General features: G+C 37.1%; 2 protein-coding genes across 5 annotated transcripts in view; one reads left to right on the forward strand and one right to left on the reverse strand.

Annotated features, from left to right (window-relative positions):
- The window catches only part of ttc23 (tetratricopeptide repeat domain 23), a 20,191-nt gene extending 5,493 nt beyond the window's left edge, over window positions 1-14,698 (reverse strand). Inside the window, exons 1-9 of one of the 3 annotated variants that reach the window (XM_084409825.1) lie at window positions 14,657-14,698; window positions 9,748-9,919; window positions 9,019-9,142; window positions 8,713-8,854; window positions 8,381-8,506; window positions 3,256-3,427; window positions 2,244-2,349; window positions 892-1,019; window positions 234-383 (exon numbers count right to left, since the gene is read on the reverse strand). In XM_084409825.1, the coding sequence (XP_084265951.1) occupies window positions 234-383; window positions 892-1,019; window positions 2,244-2,349; window positions 3,256-3,427; window positions 8,381-8,506; window positions 8,713-8,854; window positions 9,019-9,142; window positions 9,748-9,903 (1,104 nt within the window). In that variant the 5' untranslated portion in view covers window positions 9,904-9,919; window positions 14,657-14,698. Of the gene's footprint in view, window positions 1-233; window positions 384-891; window positions 1,020-2,243; window positions 2,350-3,255; window positions 3,428-8,380; window positions 8,507-8,712; window positions 8,855-9,018; window positions 9,143-9,747; window positions 9,920-10,223; window positions 10,501-14,656 lie in introns of those variants that run through there. The other 2 variants (XM_084409824.1, XM_084409823.1) reach the window with 2 other exon arrangements.
- cttnbp2 (cortactin binding protein 2) overlaps window positions 13,393-21,137 on the forward strand; it is a 48,784-nt gene continuing 41,039 nt past the window's right edge. For both annotated transcript variants that reach the window (XM_084409820.1, XM_084409821.1), the window contains exons 1-2: window positions 13,393-13,703; window positions 16,807-16,914. In XM_084409820.1, coding sequence (XP_084265946.1) covers window positions 13,623-13,703; window positions 16,807-16,914 — 189 coding nt within the window. In that variant the 5' untranslated portion in view covers window positions 13,393-13,622. The remainder of the gene's footprint in view (window positions 13,704-16,806; window positions 16,915-21,137) is intronic.

Below are 21,137 nucleotides of genomic sequence, written 5' to 3' on the forward strand. Positions count from 1 at the left end.
CACATTAAGATCAAAAACATGCATTTAGAAAATAGAGAGGGTGAATTTTTGTTTTGTGCTGACTTTAGTATACCTGTGATGTTTGATCATAAATACATTGCAGAACTGTTTTACTAGATACTGAATGTGATATGTAACACACGGATATTTATGAATAAGGTACGAGTAAATATCCATTAACAGCTAACAGCCAACTCCTACAGCATAGTGATCATGTATTAGATTTGATTCACCTTCTTGAGTGTCCGGTAGGCGTGTCTCATCTGACCCTGTGTCATCTCCACTCCACCAATCAGCTGCAGCGCTTCTGCCACTTCTGCACTCAGTTCACCAAACGTGCTCTTCTTAAGGGACAGAGACTCTCTTTGGATCTCAGCGCAGCTCTGAAAAACAAAAACGCACGAACACTCCTTACAAGGTAGTCTTTCGGTATAAGAGATAATCCCAACTTAACCACCATAAATATGACATGTCTCCTCCAAAATTTTGAATACTGATGAATTATCATCAATGTTGAAAACAGTTGTGCTGCTTACTTGTTTGTTATTTATACTATAACTAAACTAAATGCTATATATACAGTAGTATATTGTGATAAATACTATACAGAAAATCCCACTTTTAATTTCTTTGCAAAATGTACACAGTAATTATATTATCACCCAGCTCTAATCTGCTAAATGCCACTATAAAGCATAAAGAGATAAATATATTATAAACATAAACAAGATTTTGTGTAAAGCTGCTTTGAAACAGTTTATTGTAAAAAGTGCTACACAAATACATTTGACTTGACCTGAGTAACTTTTAAATGATATATATAGTTCAAATATAAAGCTCCATATCTTTTCCGTAATATATACACCATATCCAGAAGAATTTGAAGCTGACCTCCTGTTGTCCCGTGAGTAGGAGGAAATGACTGAAGTCATCTTGGGCAGATAGGGTGAGTGTGTCCTGTGGGCCTAATGCACTTCTATATGCACTTATACACTCCTCAAAAAAGTGTGCAGCTGAATCTATTGAAATGGGAAAAGAGATGCACATAATTACACTTCCCCCACTTCCCCTTGAAGAGCTACTCCAGCACAGTCATATTTTTCAGTTGATTAGCTGAGGGTCACCTTCAAGTCTTTACTGCTGTACTTGTTATGCAGGGCAGCTACAACAAAGCTACGCTTATGTACAGGCTGCTAAACACTTAGATACAGTGTGATCCAACGCGATTCACTTCAACGACAAACGACAAACGTTGCATCAGATCTAAGTTATCTAAAGCAGTGTTTCACAAACATGTCCTGGGGACAACCCCACCACTGCACATTTTGTATGTCTCCCTAATCTAACACACCTGGTTCAACTCAACTCATTGGTAAAGACTGCAATACTTGGGCTACGTCTACATTAATCTGGATACATTTGAAAACAGCATTTTAGTTGCAAAACGCTTCCCAGTTATCAATCATTTTCCAAATGTTGCTCATCCACACGGAAACATCTGAAAATGCTTAAATCTCCTCACTGCACATACATAAATCATAATAAAAGCTCACAAGATGATACCAAGAGAGCAGACATATAAAAGTTCTCACATCTGGCGTGATCTATTTATTAGCAAAATATCTCACCAATCATAGTTGCACTCAAAATCGTATGGTCTAAATGCACTTGTCATCATGTTTTGCTTGCAGGACAGCAATTGTGAGTTAATTTTCTGTCATCTTTGCAGGAATGTAATATGAAGGTTCGACAAAGGAACATTTATCTTTAGCAACACTATGCCTATATCTATATCTAACCATAGATATTATTGGTACAATATGCGTCACATGACTAAACATGTCTTTGATTTCAAATACCTCCATTTTCACAGTCCACAACATGACAACAATGCAAAACTGTGTTTTCATATTTATCCCCCAAAAAAGCTGTCTTCGTTAACTAAAACGAGTGTGTCAGTGTGGACAGCAGGCCAAAACGAAGAAAAAACTAATTTATTAGTGTGGACAAGGCCTTGAATTGGGTGTCTGATGAGGAACATCCAAAATGTTCAGTGGTGGGGGGGTCCCCAGGACAGGTTTGAGAAGCACTGATCTAAAGGCCAGAATGATTTTTGATCACATTATATATTTAATTAAATTTCTACAATACTATTGACTTCATAACACATCTCATAACTTCTGTGATGCTCAGGGCCTAATTAAACCCAGTTCAGAAAGACTATTGTGAGCGCATTCTGTTACCGTTGTGATGAGGCTCTGAAGTGGAAGAGTAGGACAGAGCCAAGCTGTGAGCGATCTGGGCCCCTTCCAGACCCCCAGGACTCTGACTAAGAGCAATGGAATGAGCCTGCAGAAGAGGGAGAGAGAGATACAGAGATTTGAATACAGATATATCACATATCGGACCAACCCTGAAGCATAGGAATCATTAATCATTTCAGGCTTTAAATAACTCTGTGGTCCAGTTTGAACCATTAGACAGAGGATGTCAAAAACATAACCCATGGTCCAAATATGGCTTGTGGAGGATGCGATCTGATCCCATGCGATGATTTGAGGAAAATAATAAAAAAATAACATTCCTGTCATTCCTGAAATATTCATAATATTCTATATTTATATGTTGCAATTGCATAAAGTGTTTTTTTTTTTTCGTTCTAACTTTGTATTAATGTTTGGTTTCAGGTGGAGTTATCCAGTCAGCTCTTTTTTGCCAATACCGTCACTTGATTAATATTTCCTAATAACTCATGTTATACACTATTGTTCAGTTTGGGTAGAAGAAGTCTTGTATGCTCAATTTTAAATAAACCTTCTATTTTAATATATTTTAAAATGTAATGTATTCCTATGATGTCAAAAGCTGAATTTTCAGCATCATTACTCCAGTCTTCAGTGTCACATGATCCTTCAGAAATCATTCTAATGTGCTGATTTGCTGCTCAAGAAACCTTTCTTATTATTTTCAATGTTGAAAACTACATAGGATGTTTTTTATGTCTTTACTGCCACTTTTGACCAATTAAATTCATCCTTGCTGAATAAAAGTATTACTTTCATATATACATAATCTAAAGGCCTCTGGTTAGTAGTAAACTATGCTTGCTTTCTTTTTTTTACCTCAATATTGGTGATTAAAGCAGGATAAAGGTGATTATGGAGCATGTATTTAATACACCAAACACCAAAAATGGGTTTGACAGCACTGCACCTCTCCTCTGCTTTAATATGAGTTGGAATCTCAGGAATTTACCTGTAGGAGATGCTCAATGGCTCTATCCAGATGTCCCTGTCCCTGTTCAATGGCTGCCATGTTTCTGTAAACAAAGCAGATCCGACTGAGCTGAGCTCCTTCCCGAAGCAGCTCCAAGGCTCTTTCACATTGACTGAGGGCCTTCTCAGGCCTTCCCTGCCGCTGGTACACCCTATACAACACACCACAAGCACACAGACACAAAGATGTCATTTATCATGAAATCAATCCACAACGTCACATACAACACACTGTTGACCTTAGTTGTGCATGCCATCATAATAAGAATGGCTCGTCTGTAATGCCAGTCATGGGCAAAAATGCCAGAACAATGAAAGGAAGAAGGTTGAGAAAAGGGAGTCCTGTTCAATGCAAACTGGTTAAAAACAGGAAGAACTGCTGTGTATTGCAAAGGACGGTGGTACTAGCTCTGAACCTTTAAAAAGCGTCTGTTTCTTTTATTAAGATGTGGAGTACAGCAAATCCAAACATGCCCTGCAGTGCTGAACTCAATACACAAGAGCTCATGTCTTTATTAGGTCTGATTCTCCACTCTCAATATCAGCCTGAAGGCATTCGGTCTCACTCCTGAGCAATGCACAGAAAACTGACTCACTGTTGTCTGCTATCTGTGTAGAAATGAAGTACAGAAGACTGTTCTATAAAAAGTAGTGTTTAAGTTGCTAAACTGATTTTTAATGTCACAAAGATTTGTAATGTTTTTGAAAGAAATCTCTTATGCTCACCCAGGCTGCATTTATTTGACCAAAAATACAGTAAAAAACAGTAATATTGTGAAATATTGTTGTAACTTAAAATAACTTAACTTGTTACGTAACTTAAAATAAATTGAATATGGTTTAAAACTAAATGTATTCCTGTGATGACAAAGCTGAATTTTCAGTATCATTACTCCAGTCTTCAGTGTCACATGATCCTTTAGAAATCATTTTAATTTGATTTTGTGCTCAAGAAACATTTCTTAATATTATCAATGTTGAAACCAGTTGTGCTGCTTAAAATTTTTGTGGAATCCGTGATATTTTTCCCCCCAGGATGCTCTGATTGATAGAAAGCTGAAATAACAGCATTTATTTTAAATGGATATCTTTTTTAACATTATAAAAGTCTTAACTATCACTTTTTTTGTTACTTTGTAACTTATCTTTATTTTAAAAATAGATGCTAATTAAAAAATGCTAAAAGTTATGGTTTAAAAAAATTAATCCCAGATTTTCATTTGGATCTCTTGGCTCTAACTATACCATGATGCTTCTCTCTGATGTGGGCAGGTGTGTAGCACTGGGCTATATGGAGACATACATCACCACAGGGAGATCCCATATTTCACCAATCCATCTTGTTAAAAGCCTTGAGCCTTTCCAGAGTCATCCGCTCTAATGGATCACTAACTCAATTTCCCCATCTCCGAGGGAATAGCCTGCTCGTGCAGCATCCTTGTCCCATCAATACAAGGCTAGTTAAAAATAAAGTTGCATCACAAACATAGGTTATAATTGATAAGTTGATATCCCATGATGCCACTCTAAATGAGCAGGCGGAATTTGTTTATGGAGATGGTTGACATTACACATAATCTGTAAGTATTCACCCATATCTGCGTAATTTGATGATGATGGAGCTGTAAACATGTCTTATCTTAAATAAGGTTTATATTTTAGGAGTCAAAGCTCTTAATCGGAATGTCCAATTGGATTTACTGCAATCAGTGAAAAACGCTCAAGGGCAAGATTTAGAGCACGACTCCACCAAGGTTTTCTCATAGTAGTCTGTGTGTACGCTGGAGCACCCTGGCAATTTTTCAGGGCTGCATCAGAAATTCCAGACTATGGGCCTCCTTTTAGGGGCAGCGGGACATGCAGCGTGAATGTGCCAATTCTACTGCAGCGCTGCCTGGGGACACAAATCTAAACACGTCCTGTATTATGCCACGCAGTGCCAGCGTAATACCAGCCATCCTCTCAGGCATCCTCTGTGGGAGGAGAGATATAATCTGCGAGGAGAAATCTGATTTAATGTCCGTTGTGCAGGGGCGTAATGCAATTAGGGATTTTTACATGAACTGCCAAGTAGTCCCCCAAGCCTTCTGCTTAGTAATTGTTAACAGACCAATATTGACGTAAGACTGTGTTTGAAAGAATTCAGGCTTGATGGAGAGTAGTGCCAGAAAAAATGGGGGAAAACAAACACAGAGCAACAGAAAAGACATCGTTGCCTTTAAAAAAAAAGAAACACTGATTACTTCAGACTGTTATAACAACACTCCAAGTTTAGCTCAGCTTACCGGTAGAGTAGGCAAAGTTATTCATAAAAACTTTTTGTAATAGAACTGGTTTAAAAAATATTTAAAAAATTTACATTTATATTCTATGGAAGTCTCAGGACCAAAAAGCGTTCGCCCAATCATTGCATTCGGTCCGAATGTAATAATAGGGTGTCCTACCTGCCTGTCAACCTGTATTTGCATACCCTCACGCAGACATCACATGTCGTCACCGTGTTCCATGAGGCTATGCAGAGTTGTAGACAGTAACAGAGTGCCGCGAACAAACAGCAGCCGCCTTTTACAGTTCCTCCTGAACCAAAACAACGAGCTTATGCTGCATTCACGCCATAACTACTGTAATTAAGAGATGGCAACCCATGACATTCTACTCGGAGCTGGTGAATGCTGAAATGAACCTGCAGCAGTCAGGTGGTACATGTCAGAGCTCTGTAAGTTATTTACGTTCATTATTATTGTAATGTTACGTGCTTTGAGGTGATTTAACGCCGTTCCATTTGTGACGTTTTGCAGAATCTGCTTTGGCTGAGCACGTTCATGTGTTTTGGAGGAGGCGTGGCTCTGAAGGGAGGGGGTGGGATCTTATGACTTTAAAGCTAGCTTGCTATTGCTAACCTCTCTGAAATTGCCTACCCTATCTTTAATTTACAAGATAACCAAAGAAAACAGAGCAGTGGTTTAAAGGGATGTGTTTGATATATGTAGATCGACCATTTATGACTGTCAAACAGACACAGCTACAGCGAGTTGTTCAAAATCTTTCTTTTAAGTAAACTCTGTCAACACAAACAATGTTCTCAATGCTCGAGTTCACGTGTAGAGCCCCTGGTAATACTTTGAGCAAAGTTTCATGTTGTGTCGAGCCTTCTTGGTGTTTTAAAAATAGCGATTTTTGATGCTATCATGGAAGTGCCCCAAGCACTCCCAGTCAAAAGGCAATTTGACCGAAAACGAAAATACGGTCAAACTTAAAAGTGGCGTTTCTATTCTAATTATGCTTTAAAACGAAAGTTCGCCTCGGGTAGATTAACAAAAAGACCCTAGGTTGCATTTTGGTGAGAATTACCCTTTACCTGCAGAAGAAAAAATGAATACAAGTGGATGTTAAGTGGATGGATGATTTTACATTGACAAAAATGACACACTTAACATTTTAAGCTTTTCTTTGTTCACAGGGTTAGAGTGTGAAAAGACATAGGAGGAACACAGTTCACTTTTGAGTTCTCTCAAGGCCAAAAATCCCAACCAGCAAGTCTCAAACAAGGGCTGATGTAAATATGTGCAGAGATTCATGTCAGATATGCTGACTCTGATGTTCGTTCGCTCTTTGCCAGGATTAAAAAGCTGTAAGCGTGTGTCATTGTTTCAGGGTTTTGTGGTGGTATGTGTTGATAGCGCAGGCTCGCTCATTTCAAATATGTCAACACTAGCTTTACAGTCAAAGGCAGAAGAATTAGAAAGCTTTCATCACAATTCGCATATGCACATTCTTGCGGGACCATGAAACCAGCTGACAAACTGATGAAAACACAACCTGCTAAGGGTAGTAAAAAAAAAGAAATCCTGACATAATATTATAAATACATAATAAATGAGTTTTACTACATAGCAGTTTAACTTCTCTCACACATATGCCCTTACATAACAAAGAGCAGCAGTAATAAAACCTGAGATAGCCCAGGGAGATACTGTCGCTCTGCACTCACAACATAAACACAGCTGGCAGACAAACCACAGTCGTTCATTGTCACAGTCAAGCTTGGTGAGACCAGCCATAATAAACACTGGGATCAATACAAGCTATTGAACAAGTTAATCAAGTCCTCCTGTGGGAACTATTCCCCCCCTGAGAAACAAAAGATCTTTGAATTCCCAAATAAAAATCATTTAACGTGAACAGAGTAAACCTGCTGAATTTCTGCATAGTAAATCCTTTGCTTTATGTATGGTTAATAAACTGATGTACGGTAAGTGACGTTGGGTTTTGCATTGCAGATTTTCATGTAGTTAACTCTCAAGATCAATGTTTACAGATGCTTTTCTACTCTGCTCTGAATGTGGACAACCTGGAGACATTCATATTAAATGTGTGAGCTTCACAGGCACTTCAAAAGATAAAAACATTATTCTGTTTCTATTTGTCCTTCACAAGCAGTGGCCAACGTGAAATTTATCATAAGCTTCGATTCTGTTGTGGATGAGGAGCACCACCTTGTGGTGAAAAAGACACTTTATACTGTTGATATTAGCTTGCGGTCCTAATGAAGTGCAGAAGAGACAAAGCCCTTAAAGAGAACAATTTCTAAATAAATATAGCATAACAACAAATTCTGATGTATTTATGAAAGTGTTCTCTTAGTTACTTAAGTGCACCAATGTCAACTTGAAGTGACGCCAGGAAAAACATGGATTTAAATCTGAACCTGATATTTGAAACTGCAGAAGTCAAGAGAAATAAATAGTCCACAGCATGTGATTCACCATAGTGCTTTGTGTGAATATCAATGCGGACTCGGCTGCCATGTCATATTTCAGGCCTGTATACAATTTCATGTGTTTATTATGCCATAAAAAGAGTGTGAAATTGATTGAATTCTTTCTAAGGGTAATAATTACAAAATGAATCTCTCTTTTCCTAGTCCTAGACTTTATGATTTATGCAGAGTTATATTTAAAAGGAAGGCAAAGACCTCAGCACTTCTCTAAAAAGGGGCAGGAATTTATATACTAGTCTTTTAGAGTTGAATTGTCTCTCTTGTTAGTCCAGCTTAGTCATTACAGTCAGCCATTAAAACAATTAAGATTGAAATGGACCCATACCTTGCTAAATTTGTAAATATTTCATACTCAGTGTCCACTCTGTCCTCCTTTCCCATGGCTTCTTGTGCTACAATGTCTCCCGTGACTATCTCTGCCTTCTGAAAGCTTGACTCAGCCTCTGCTAAGGTTCACATAGTTAAGAACTCATCAGTGGTGAATTAACATATTACTACCATCAGTACATTACTTAAAGCAAGGTCTGTATGATGAATTATAAAAAAAAATCTACTTCAAAAAGAGTTTAATAATATCACACACACAAATATATAAGATTTGAACAGTTAAGATGCATTATGTATACGACGGCATTAGATTTTTGTAAATAAGGATATTTTCCAAGCACTAGAGCAGCGCTTCCAAGAGTCTGATGTATGGTAAGGAAGCAGTTGAGGCAGCTCACTCTCTCCTCCTGCTGGCTGGAACTGAGTACTTCAAGTGCTTGGGACGCATGTTCTTGTGCCTGATGTGCCCAGCCTGGGAAACAGGAGGTCATAACTGTTAGGAGATGGTTGACGTATTATAAATGGCTGCCTAAGAAATCAATTTGCATGATTCACAGTCAATGCAGGGTTTATTTTTCGCTGTATGTTATTCTTTCTTCTATCTTTTTAAATGCTTTAAATAATGAACAATTTTACCTTTGTATTGCAAATAGGCTTTAGCCAGTCTTGACTGGGCTTGGGCCACTGCAAAATGTTCATTTCCATAAACCAGTCTGGTCAGTGCATGGCAACGCACAAGCTCCTGGATACAGAGGTCATGCTACAAAAGTTCAAACAAGCATAAAACATTAAACTAGAGAAATTATAAAAATTAATTAATTAATACAATGATCAGTCACTGTTGATGTACTGGAGATTAAGGTTATGCCTGCTGTGCTATATGACAGGGGTTTTCAAACTGGGTTGAAGGGGTCCACAAGAAAGTGCCAGGGGGTCTGTGGATATGTTTAGAGGAAAACAATGTAAAAAATATATATAATAATAAATAAATAAAAGGATATTCAAATAAATATAAAATGCATATTTGATATAAATTTATTAAATAAGCAACAAATATTAGATCAAAATTAAACAAATTATATTAATAATTATATTCATATTAATAAAAGTAAAAAAAAAATACATAGATAAAAATAAATAATAGAAATTAGATAAAATACATAATACATAAAATACAATATGTCCCTCGCAAGAAAATGGTCATATATGGGGGCCCATGGCATCTAAAAGTTTGAAAACCCCTGCTTTATGTAGGCTAATGATAATAGATCATACTGAAATGTTGGGGCACTGATAAACAGTAGGACAATACAACATTAGAGTGCGAGACATGTATTTCGGAATATAAGATTATTACATGTGTACCTCTTCATTATCAGCCAAGGACTGAGCTCGTCTCTCACAAAGTGATAGTTTCTCTGCAGGATTCATCTTACTGTAATTCTTCACATCTTCTTTCTGCAAGATTATTGTTGAATCTGCATCCTTTAAGGATTCTCCTGAACTGCAACTGCTGCTCATGTTGAAGCTGGTGAATCTGTAAAAGTTTAGAGCTTGGTTGTGTCTCTAAATATAATTAACTGGCTGCTTAGCAGTTCTGTGCAGGTAACTTAAGTTAGGCAGTTTACTAGGTTTTGATAAACATCCCTCTTTGGATGCATGGCAAAGAGATGCACTGGAAGTGAATGGTCACTGAGACTGTTGGTCTCTCTCTCTAACATTCTGTCTAACAATTTATTTTGTTTTAGGTTTTAAACAACATTAAGGTAAGTAAACTATGACATATTATTGATTTTTGGGTGAACTATCTCTTTAACAGCGGCAGGAAAATGGCTACATACGATTCATCCAGCGCAGTCACAGGACATCTCTGCTGTGGTGGGCGAAACGATCCGCTGTGTGGTGCCAGGCTCATTTGAATGGAGAAGGCAAATAAAACTCAGATGTTATTTTATAAGCAGACATTTGATTAATAATGAGTTAATTTGACATCAGTTTGTAAAAGACTGCAATGGTCTTTTCAAATACACTAAACGTAGAGCTGTGCAACCGAGTAACGAATATCACGAAAACCCAAACAAACGCTGTGATTGGTTGACTCATACACATGGGTGAGTCATGTGACTCTCAATCTCTTCACGATTTCAGTATTTTTGAATCAAACTTTGCCACAAAATAAAAACCTTCTTTATACTTTTGTGGCAGTAAAATTCTTAATTTTTTACCAACTTGAGCAATGCACATGTGCATGTAAGAAAAAGTGTTTGTAATTTCTGATAGCCTAGAATTGAATCCATAGGATTTTAATGTAATTGAACTAACTGCTTAAAAATGCTTTGCAAAATCTTCTGATGAAAAACACTACCCATAATCCTAAAGTGAGATTAGAGACCAATTCGAGAGGTCTTTTTTTTTCTTTTTTTTTTTGTTTACCATGAAAATGGGAATTGTGGCAATCAGTGATTTCCCACTGCCCGATGTTATTCTAATTCAACGATCTTAAATATCTGTTTATATTGTAGAATAAGATTTCTAATGCATTTATAGCACTTTTGTCAATAACTTAGTCTTATAGTCAATATTTTTAGGCTATAGAAAGTTATCAGCTCCGCACCTGTGAGGGATAATGCTAATGCATCCTGACCAGTTACCCATTTTTTTCTATGATGAGAATAAATTATTAAATTGATTTTTAATGGGATTGTTTCCCCCACAATAAAGGCCTCAGACATTGCAGAGTGTATCTACTGTAAATGGTTATCTATTTATATAAACGTACTCGCATTATGATCATAAGACCACATTATATGTTGTGAGTAGCTGACAGAATGCATTGCATTATAGACAGCTTTTCATACTTACGAAAGCAATAACACCAGGAATCAAATTACTTTCTGTGAGTAGCATTCAGTGGTCTTGAGGGTTTGGTACCAATTAATTTTTTATTCAAAGACAATGAGCAATATATCTAAGGTATTATAATGAAAGCCAGCCTAACATTAAAGATCAAATCGGTTGCCTTTGCTTAAGTGGCTTAAAGTGTTACATGCAAAGTAATATGCAATTTTCCCCTCAATTTAGTGTAATTTAGTAAAGAGAAAGAGGGAAAGCAGGGGCTAGAAGGAGGTAATGTCAGAACCATTTGGCCCTAGCCAGATATAAATTTAACATCACAAAAAAATCACAAAAAAATATGGAATGACCCCTACTGATTTTCACTGAGACAACTACGAACTACATAAATTACATTCCAAATAGTTCTTCTCAATTCAGTCACATGAATAATCATCATAATCCGAAATGCCCCCATGAAGAAAACAGCTTACAGAATTATGTTTTTGAAAATGTAAAAATGCAGAACGTTTTCTGTGATGGTTTACATTTACATGTAATCATTTAGCAGATGCTTTTGTCCAAAGTGACTCACAAATAAGGAGACCAATAGAAGCATTTGAACCAACAAAAAAGCAACAATATGTAATATTGATAGAAACAGATATACAGTATAGCTGTTTCTTGAAAATGGCTAAAGACTGCTCGGGTTCAGTTTGGCAGGTCATTCTACCAGCAGGGAACAATCAAGGTAAAGGTCTGTGAAAGTGATTTTGTGTCTGGCCCCAGAGGGGCCGTCCACTTGCAGAACGCAAGCTTCTGGAGGGCACATAAGTGTGAAGTAGTGAGTTTAGGTAGGGATGCAGTGCCAGTGGTTGTTCAAACATCAGTGCCTTGAATTTGATGCGAGTGGCTATTGGCAGCCAGTGCAAATTGATGAAGAGAGGTGTGACGAGCTCTATTCGGTTCGTTAAAGATCACTCTCACTGCCGCATTCTGGATCAGTTACTGTCCATGCTAGAAGGTCTGCCAAGAGACCATTACAATAGTCTAGCCTGGATAGAATACTGTGAAGATTAGCTGATCATCAATTTGCTGTCCTGGAAGGAGTTATGGTTGATGAGCCTAGCTGAATGGAGAAGATTTGATGAAATGTCGGGTTGGCCGAAACCACAAGTAGTCTTAAGGTTGAATTGAATGTGATGATCCTTCATCCAATAAATGTATTTTAGGCAGTGCCTGGTTTAGGGGTGGGTTGTTACAGTACAGTATATACAAACCATTATGTCTACAGAAAGCAACCATGGAAACGTGTGTGTGTGTGTGTGTGTGTGTGTGTGTGTGTGTGTGTGTGTGTGTGTGTGTGTGTGTGTGTGTGTGTGTGTGTGTGTGTGAGAGAGAGAGAGAGAGAGATAGACATGCTTCCTGAATCTTCAGGAACAGGTTAATTGATCCCATACCCTTTTTATATATATTTTTTTTTCATTAATGATAAAACTGAATGTTTACCTTTTAAAGTTATATTTAGCAGAGCATCATTGCACTAACTTTATTCATATCTTGCGTCAATTTGGATTTTCTATCCTGTCATGACTTTCTCATCTTGAAAGGACCATTGTTGACAGATGTTTTGACCTTCTGCCTCCAAATAATGAGCGAAAGACATACGTGCAACCTCAGAGAGGCATTATTCATTTCATCACCATTCCCTGTGTCATTTTGAGTAATTTGCTAATATTTTCTCTCATCATCTGTGTGGGCAGCATTCATAAAGTTATGTAATGAAGAGCAGTCTGCTTTACATTTGTGTTCACATGCTCCACAAAAACACTGTAGGCTAATAACACTATTAGGGGATTAACCATCATTGTTCTTTTCATACCTTTTTAACGTTTTATACGAAAAGGCCTGTTCTGTGTATTATTTATCCTTTGAAATGTGTTACGTATTTCTAGGGGTATCAAAACATGTCATTTATTGAGCCTACATTTTGACCGACATCTATGCATGTTCATGACTCAAAGGCATCTCAGTCATAACGTTAAGTTCCATTCATCGTTATAATCTCTTTACCACATCTTCATATAGCCTACAAAATCAACTGGCGACAGAGAGGTTAACCCAAGCAGTGCAAAAATAGGATCGCGTTCATGTCACTCCCTCAAAAGCTGTAGGTTCACACCTCTTTTCAGGTTTACATCTGGACTGAGCTGCACAACCTGCGCCCCGTCAAAATCTAGTCCTCACCGGTCATCCACAGCCCTACTCAACGCAAATTTACAGCTGGAAGATGAATTATTGGCTCTCTGCGATTCTTTTGCAGCAGTGTAATAGTTAAATCAGTGCCGAATGCGTTATTTGATGTGGTGTGTGGTGCCTAAGCTTGAACAGTCCTCTACAGTGAGAAGATGGCGTCGGACGGAGCGAAAGGGGAGCAGCCACCTCCGCTACAAACACTGGTAACCACTGGCCATGGAAGCGTCGAAGCGGTGAGATACATTTACGCATAAAATGACATCTGTCTGCCGCAATGAATGCTAATATAACAGGCGATGAATGGTGCTATTAGAATAGGAATCGTCCTGTGCTGTGAATCATAAATATCAGTGGATGGGGAACGGTGGTCCGTGTGTAGCCTGTGTGGAAGAGATTTAATTTTTTTATAATTTTTTTTTTTTTTTTTTTGCGGGGTACTTTGTTGTGCTTTCACATTTATATATCCTTGATCTGGGGCAGAGCACAATATTGTTTAAAGTACGATAATTATTCCTTATTGTTTCTTTAATGTGCAGCTGCGCGCGATTTGATATTACCATGGTAAGCCTAGAAGATGGTTACCTTACTATTATTGAATATTTAACAGTTATAATGTGCTATTTGTTTTGTCACATTTAGAGATTCCATGATAATTGAAATCGATTATCAACTGCTTTTTAGTATGGTTAATTGCACAATCTAATATTTAGAATCATTAATAATACAGATTGCATTCTTTACCTAATAATAATAATATAAAATAATAATAATACACACACACGTATCTATCTATCTATCTATCTATCTATCTATCTATCTATCTATCTATCTATCTATCTATCTATACATAAAGAATACATTCCCTTACGAAAATTAACCATGGTTTTACTTCAAATAAAACCAAAAAAACATTGGTTGCTATAGTTAGACCAAGGTAACCACAAATTAACCATGGTTTTGCTACACTAACCATAGTTTAACCATGGCATTTCTAGTAAAACTGTGGTTATACAAATAGTAACCAGTCTGCCAAAAAAAACGTGGTTACTATTACACTTTTACTATAATAAAACCATGGTTAATTTGATGCATTGTGATTATAATGCTACTTTAATTTAATTGAGTTTCACACATTCTGATGACAAGTCAACATATACTGTATAGCTAAAAGAAAAATCAATATTACCCCTTGGAGAGATGCTATAGATCCCTCCAGTACAGTTGCCTGAGGTTCTTCTTGCTCTCAAATGTATTGATCTGCATGCAGTGTCTTACGGTAAAGGGTGGTCTTTAGTTTCAGTAGTAAGATTTGTCATCATCTTACCATCCATCTTTATAAATTGATTTGCATGATAGAAAAAAAACACCACTTTAGAGTGCTATAGTCAGCCATGTAGTTTATTGTTTTAGCAATGCATAGAGTCAAGTGGCACAAAAATGTAGTGAAAAGAGAGATGTAATGAAGCGGAGGCGGGTTGGGGATGGGGTGGGGGGTGTTCACTGGAGATGTTTCTAAATCGGTCTGAATTTTAGTGACTCAGCTGGCATAGTTCAGAGTACTGTGTCACCCACCGATCTGAGCTGCTTTAACTGCCCGAGGCCCCTTTACATTTAGAGTTGGGTTGAACAGGTGCGCAGACTTCAGCGCTGCCCATTGGCCACTGGCGTTAAATAATAAATCTCTGTCTTGTGCATCTACCCAGACACCTTTCTCAAGGGCTATATACCCTTAAAGGTATGTAAGGCCAATGAATGGTTTATTTTAGGGGAGCTTTGTTAATCAAGTTTACTTAAGAGGTCTGACCCCATTCATAAGGGCCATTATTGCTTTAGAAAAAGATTGCCTTAATGGCTCTACATTGCATTCAAGCAGGGATTGTGTGCTCAAGAGCATCTCCCACTGACCAGTATTGACTTTTTTTTCTTCGACCTCAGCATACTAAAGTATTGCTTTATTTGTGGATTCTCACGATTGGCTGGGGTTGCAAGTCTCATCCAATTTCTCATTAATTTCTTCAAGAACAAACAATGGAAAACAAAGATCATAGTGACTAACATCTTTAAGGTGCTAGAAACATTCAGTTTCAGAAGTGAATAATTTGTTAAAATCTATGCTAAGATCAGTGTTGCACTTAGGATCATATACCTGAAAGGCTGGACACATTTTGATTAACCATTCACTACTACTCTCTTATTTTTCATTACACAGAGATAAGTCACATGTGCTAGTTAGTCCTTCTCAAAGAGACTGTCTCATGAGAGTCCTTACAATGGAAAGGAATACATATGGAATGGAACATTGGAAGTTGGTCTTTAACAAGGTAGACCTTCTAATGAAGCACATAATTTGTGGAAAGGTCACTAGAGCTATATTAGTCCTAGTTACAGGTCCTATAAATGTGAAAAATCAAATGCAATTATATAGTCACATGAACAAGTGATACTTTTGTAGGGTGTTTTTTTTTTTTTTTTTTTGCTTTGTGATGTTATCCCATTTTCTGTTTTTTATTTATTGCATATCCCTTATTTAATTATATTGTAGTCTAAAATATTGCCTTCAAAAGATGGTATCCCTGCTGTTTAGTTATTCTGAATGTTATGGTAAAACAATAAAAATGTAGAACTAAAACCATAACATACAATAATAACATCTAAGTCTGTACAGGGCATTATAATTTAAAGGATGGTTTTATAAAGCTGTATAATTCATGAGTCATGAATTGTTTTATTAATAGCTTATTAGACTTTTTTTAAACGATTAAGGCGGTAAGGAAAAGTAGGTTTCATTAAATGCAGTAGGCCTACTTGTTTTCGAGATGAAGATGTATCATTTATCTTTTCACCAAAAATCTTTTGCACCATTTTATCTTTTGCACCAATGTATGGTAAACTGATATTTATCTGCCGATCATTGTCAAATTAAAACCATCAGCATATCAGACACAAGCAGGAAAAAAAAAAAGTAATAAAACCCTATCGTTTATTTAAGCAATATCACACAAGTGTGTAGAACAACAATACTCTTGTTTGTGTAAAACATGTAAATAATTTCACAGATTTAGGGACAAAATACATATTTTAATAACAATGATTTATTTTATTGGTGTCGGCCAAAGTTGTCCAGATCATTGCATCCCTAATTACTGCCCCAGGGAACTCAGACTAGACTGTTTAAAAAAATGAGTTGGTTAATATTTCAGTAAAAAAAACTTAATGTTGTGGGCAGTGAGATTGGTGCCCACTCAACACCTTCTCTGCCAAGGATCTAATAGACCATCTGAGAAATGCAGTGTTATTTTCCTGTTACAAGGCTCGTCTTCTTGCTCTGTCTTTCAGAAATGCGAGCTGAACATCGACAACCTGAGCAAACCAGAGCTCCTGACCCTTCTGAGCATCATGGAGGGAGAACTTGAGGCCAGAGACTTGGTCATTGAAGCTCTTAGGGTGAGTATGAAATCTCTGCACCTGTACGTCCTACTTTTGTAGAGAATAACTGTATCAAATGACAACATTGTCATAATTGAAGGCTGTCACAGTGTGTGCTGCATGTGCTCATGGCATGTAAGAGCAGTTAGGCACATAGGGAATGCAGGGCCCATGCCTTATCATTATCCAAATCCTTGTCTCTCAATATGCCTCTCAAAAAATAAGTTTTAAAGGTTGAAAGCTCATAAATATTAGGGAAAAAAAGTTGCTGATGACTTTAATGAAAAATCAATAAACCATATATTTATTGCTTGGGCTTGCATATGTAGTCCATTTCCTCTGTTTAGATGTTGTTGTTTTTTTAGATTTTATGGATCTTATGCCCTTTTAGTTTGCTTCTGCTCAACTGGATGTTTATATTTTGGGCTATAACCACCATAGATCAATATGGGTTTCGCAATGTCCAATTCTAAAACTTGGTTCCCTTCAGCACTGAATATTTGGTTCGCATCTTTGTTTATATTCATCATAGTTTTAATATATTTTTACTCATTTTAGCTGTGATCTCACCAATACACTATCATCAAGTTTGTGGGCAGGAAGATACAAAAAAAAAGATATGAATATATTTATTCAGCAAGGATGCATTCAATTGATCAATTTTAACCAAATTGATTGTTGCAAAAGATTTTGATTTCAAATAAATTCTAAGGATCCGGACAAAAATGTATCACAGTTTCCACAGAAATATTAAGCAGCACAACTGTTTACAAATTTGATCATATCAAGAAAGGTTTCTTAAACACCAAATCAGCATTTTAGAATTCGATTTCTGAAGGATCATGTGACACTGAAGACTGGCGGAATGGCTGCTGAAATTTCAGCTTTGCCATCACAGGAATAAATAAAAAATAGCAAACAGTTACTTTAAATTGTTATATATTTCACTGTATTACTGCTTTTACTGTATTTCTGATTACATAAATGTAGCATTGGTGAGCATAAGAGATTTCTTTCAAACATTTAACAAATCTTACTAACGGTAGTGTACTTAAAGAGGTGCTATATGTTTTTGACAATCCGGCCACATTTTATTTAAACAAATCTTATGGAGATAGAAAGTATTTAGGGCATGGCAAAGAAGCGGAGTCAAGGGGATTGTAAGGTCATGGTCCAGCATTTGTCCCTATTAATCTTTGCATCAAGGTCAGACGTTCACAACGAGGTAAAATGCCAAGTAAATCTGATTAAGATTAAAAAAGGATATACTTTCTAAATTGAGGTCAGGAGAGTCATTATATTTTCAGGTGTTCTAGTTCTGTGTGTCTGTGCGAGTTTCTAGGCCAGTGTATTGACAGAATGATGGGCAAATTTTCTGTCTCCAGTTTCCATCTCAATTTCCCTTCCTATCTATTTTTGCTTAGTCTGTGCAAGTTTGTGATGTTCGCTTGTGTCATTCCCCCTCTTCCGCTTCACTGTGGGGTGGTTTCCATGCATTTTAGAGCCTGCTCTCTTTGTAATTCTGTTCCCTTGGCTGCAAGTTTTTCCCAGCTGGTTTCCCCCCCTGCGGATATACTATCTCTTTCTCTCTCACCCTCATCCCTCGTTCTCTTTCCGCAGCAACCAGCTCAAGCACAATGGTCTTGTTTGTTTCCTTAGGGAGATGGTGATAGGGCCAACCACTATGCCGACTTTTAGACATACCAATTTTAAAAAAAGCCAAATAATGACATTTTGTTTGTTTTCTAGGCCATATTGTAAATACTGCATTTGATACATGATAGATGAAAGCAGCAGTCCTGTGCATTATTAAGAAGCCGTCAGCTGTTCGATTAATTAGCGAGCTGAAAAAGCTCTGTGCAGTGTATCGCTTTTCATCAGAAACAATGGCGAGACATAAGCAGATTAACTGTGAAGTCACATGCCTACAAACCCTCAGACTTGCATTCAGAGCCAGCCCATTATTTCCAGTCACATCACTACACCTCAGTTTTTGAGTTCATCCCAAGAAAAATGGATGGTCCTTGGTGCAGATAGATCACTTTGAAACCGTGACTAGTCCCGTATGGACATCTGGATGTGGAATATAGATGCTCGCAATCCATTACATCTAAGTGTGCTTATTTCCATCCATGAAGTTGAGTAATGGATGAATCAGGTCTGTCTACATGGCAGGACTACAAAGTAACCTCTGTCACAATGTAGTTTATTAGTTTGCCATTATGTTATTTTTAATTTCCCTGCTGAAAAAAGGGCAGAGGACCAACAGAAAGCTGTTTGGTTTGAAGCAACTTCGCAACACAATTGACAATAGTCTACTTTTTTTTGCCTGCAAATTTTGCCAATATTTCACTAATGCATCCACGCCTTCTTGAAATAAAATCTCATCAGGGACTTGATTTGAAAGGCTCTACATAGTCAGAAACTCCTTGGGTCATAAACAGTGTTCCTCATGTGAAATGCACATGATATTTGACTGATTCACAAACAATATCAAGGAAGTTTGGTGTTAGCATGTTGCTAAGTTAACTCCACAATACGTAGCGCACAAGTATTTGACAAAAAAACGTTTTATATTTATTGTTTTTGGTAATTGAATGAATTCTAGGTATATTTTGTTACATTTATCTTGCTTCTTCCGGTATATTATGGGACAGTCTTCACATTGGTAGCACGCCTCTGAATGCCTTAAAATGCTGCCTATGTACAGTAGGCAGCTCTTTAGGTTTTGAAGCAGAGTGTGTACCTTTAGAGCCAAGTAGTCCACAGCTGCTCTCCCGTTTCATTTTTAGCTTACTTTCTTTGTGTAACCAGGTGTTGTTTTACCAAAACTTATAAGAGCTTTGGCAAAAAACTGACCTGGAATATAGACAAAGTGGATTGGAGTTGTGTAGGCTATCTGGTTGTTTCAGCACTATTAATGTGATTGGCTGCTTTTCTGCCTATGCCGCAATGATTAGATGAAGCCCTTCTGAACACACTCTCTAGCACTGCCACGTGAGCTAATGTCAGCTCATCTTCGCTGAATGAAACTGGATACAGGTTCATGTATATGAGTGATTATTTGTGACAGTGAACATGTTTAGCCTCTGATGAGAAGTGAATGCATATTTACTGAAGCCGCCGCCCCAGTTCACGTTCGAGTGGCTATTACAGGGAGCGTTTTACATTTTGATACATTCTTTTTGTGGTAGATGGGTAAGAGTTATTTTCCTGTGTGACACGGATAAAAATAGAACACAGACACACTGTTGTCTGTGTACAGGGGCCAAAATGAACACTCGCCAATTCCCAAATCACCACTGCCCGGTAACTTTACAGGGAACTGCAATACACGGCTTAAATTAAAGTTTTTAAAGTTTTTAATTAAAAATGTTATTTCAAGGGCTAAAAACGAACTTTTTGCCACACCTGCCAATGGCCAGTGACTTAAGTAAATTTACCGGCCATACATATTTTTTACCGGCCTTTAAACTGTTTTTGCAAAAACAGCCAGTTATGACCCCAAAATTCTATATACGAGTGAAAATTCACAATTCTCTATTCTACTTTCAGTACCACAGCTAAAACTACTAGCCTAACTAATATCAATTTAAAACAACATTAAAGACAAGTAACAGTAGTTTTTTTTAGGTAGAGACATTTAAAAAAGTAATCAAATGTAAAATAACACTGAATAGTCTCCACTGTATAAATTAAATTAATAAATTAATTCTTATTAAAGGTTCAAAAGTTAATCACTCAGAAGCAGTGAGTGATTTTTTTCCTTTTTTGTTTTTTTAACATTAGAAACACAGATAGTAGCAGAAATATTAGGCTACTGTCACTTTAAGACCTAATGCAATATACTGATAATTATACACATGCGTTGTCTTTCTCGGCTGTTTATGTTCACTCAAACCATAACCAACTGTGTTTACTAGGATTCTCATCAAGGCAGGCATTTTTTTACGTAATTTTTGTGTGAATATGTCCATTCAAGCACAAGAAGATGTGAGAAAGAGCTCATTTTTTAGTATTCACTTTGTCTAAGACACGACATTCTGGAAGCGTACTTCGGATGACCTTATAATATTATTTTATATATTATATTATATTATAATAGGACTCTAAATATTGGTATCTCTGAATGCAACATGAAAATCAAAGAGAACAGCTTGGAGCTGTTTGTGTTCTGTCAGAGTATTTGTCTCTCTCTCTCTCTCTCTCTCTCTCTCCGTCCACCCCCCTTTCCATCACAT

The sequence above is a fragment of the Rutilus rutilus genome, assembly GCF_951802725.1.
Source record: "Rutilus rutilus genome assembly, chromosome: 5".
In the NCBI taxonomy this organism is placed as follows: Eukaryota; Metazoa; Chordata; class Actinopteri; order Cypriniformes; family Leuciscidae; genus Rutilus; species Rutilus rutilus.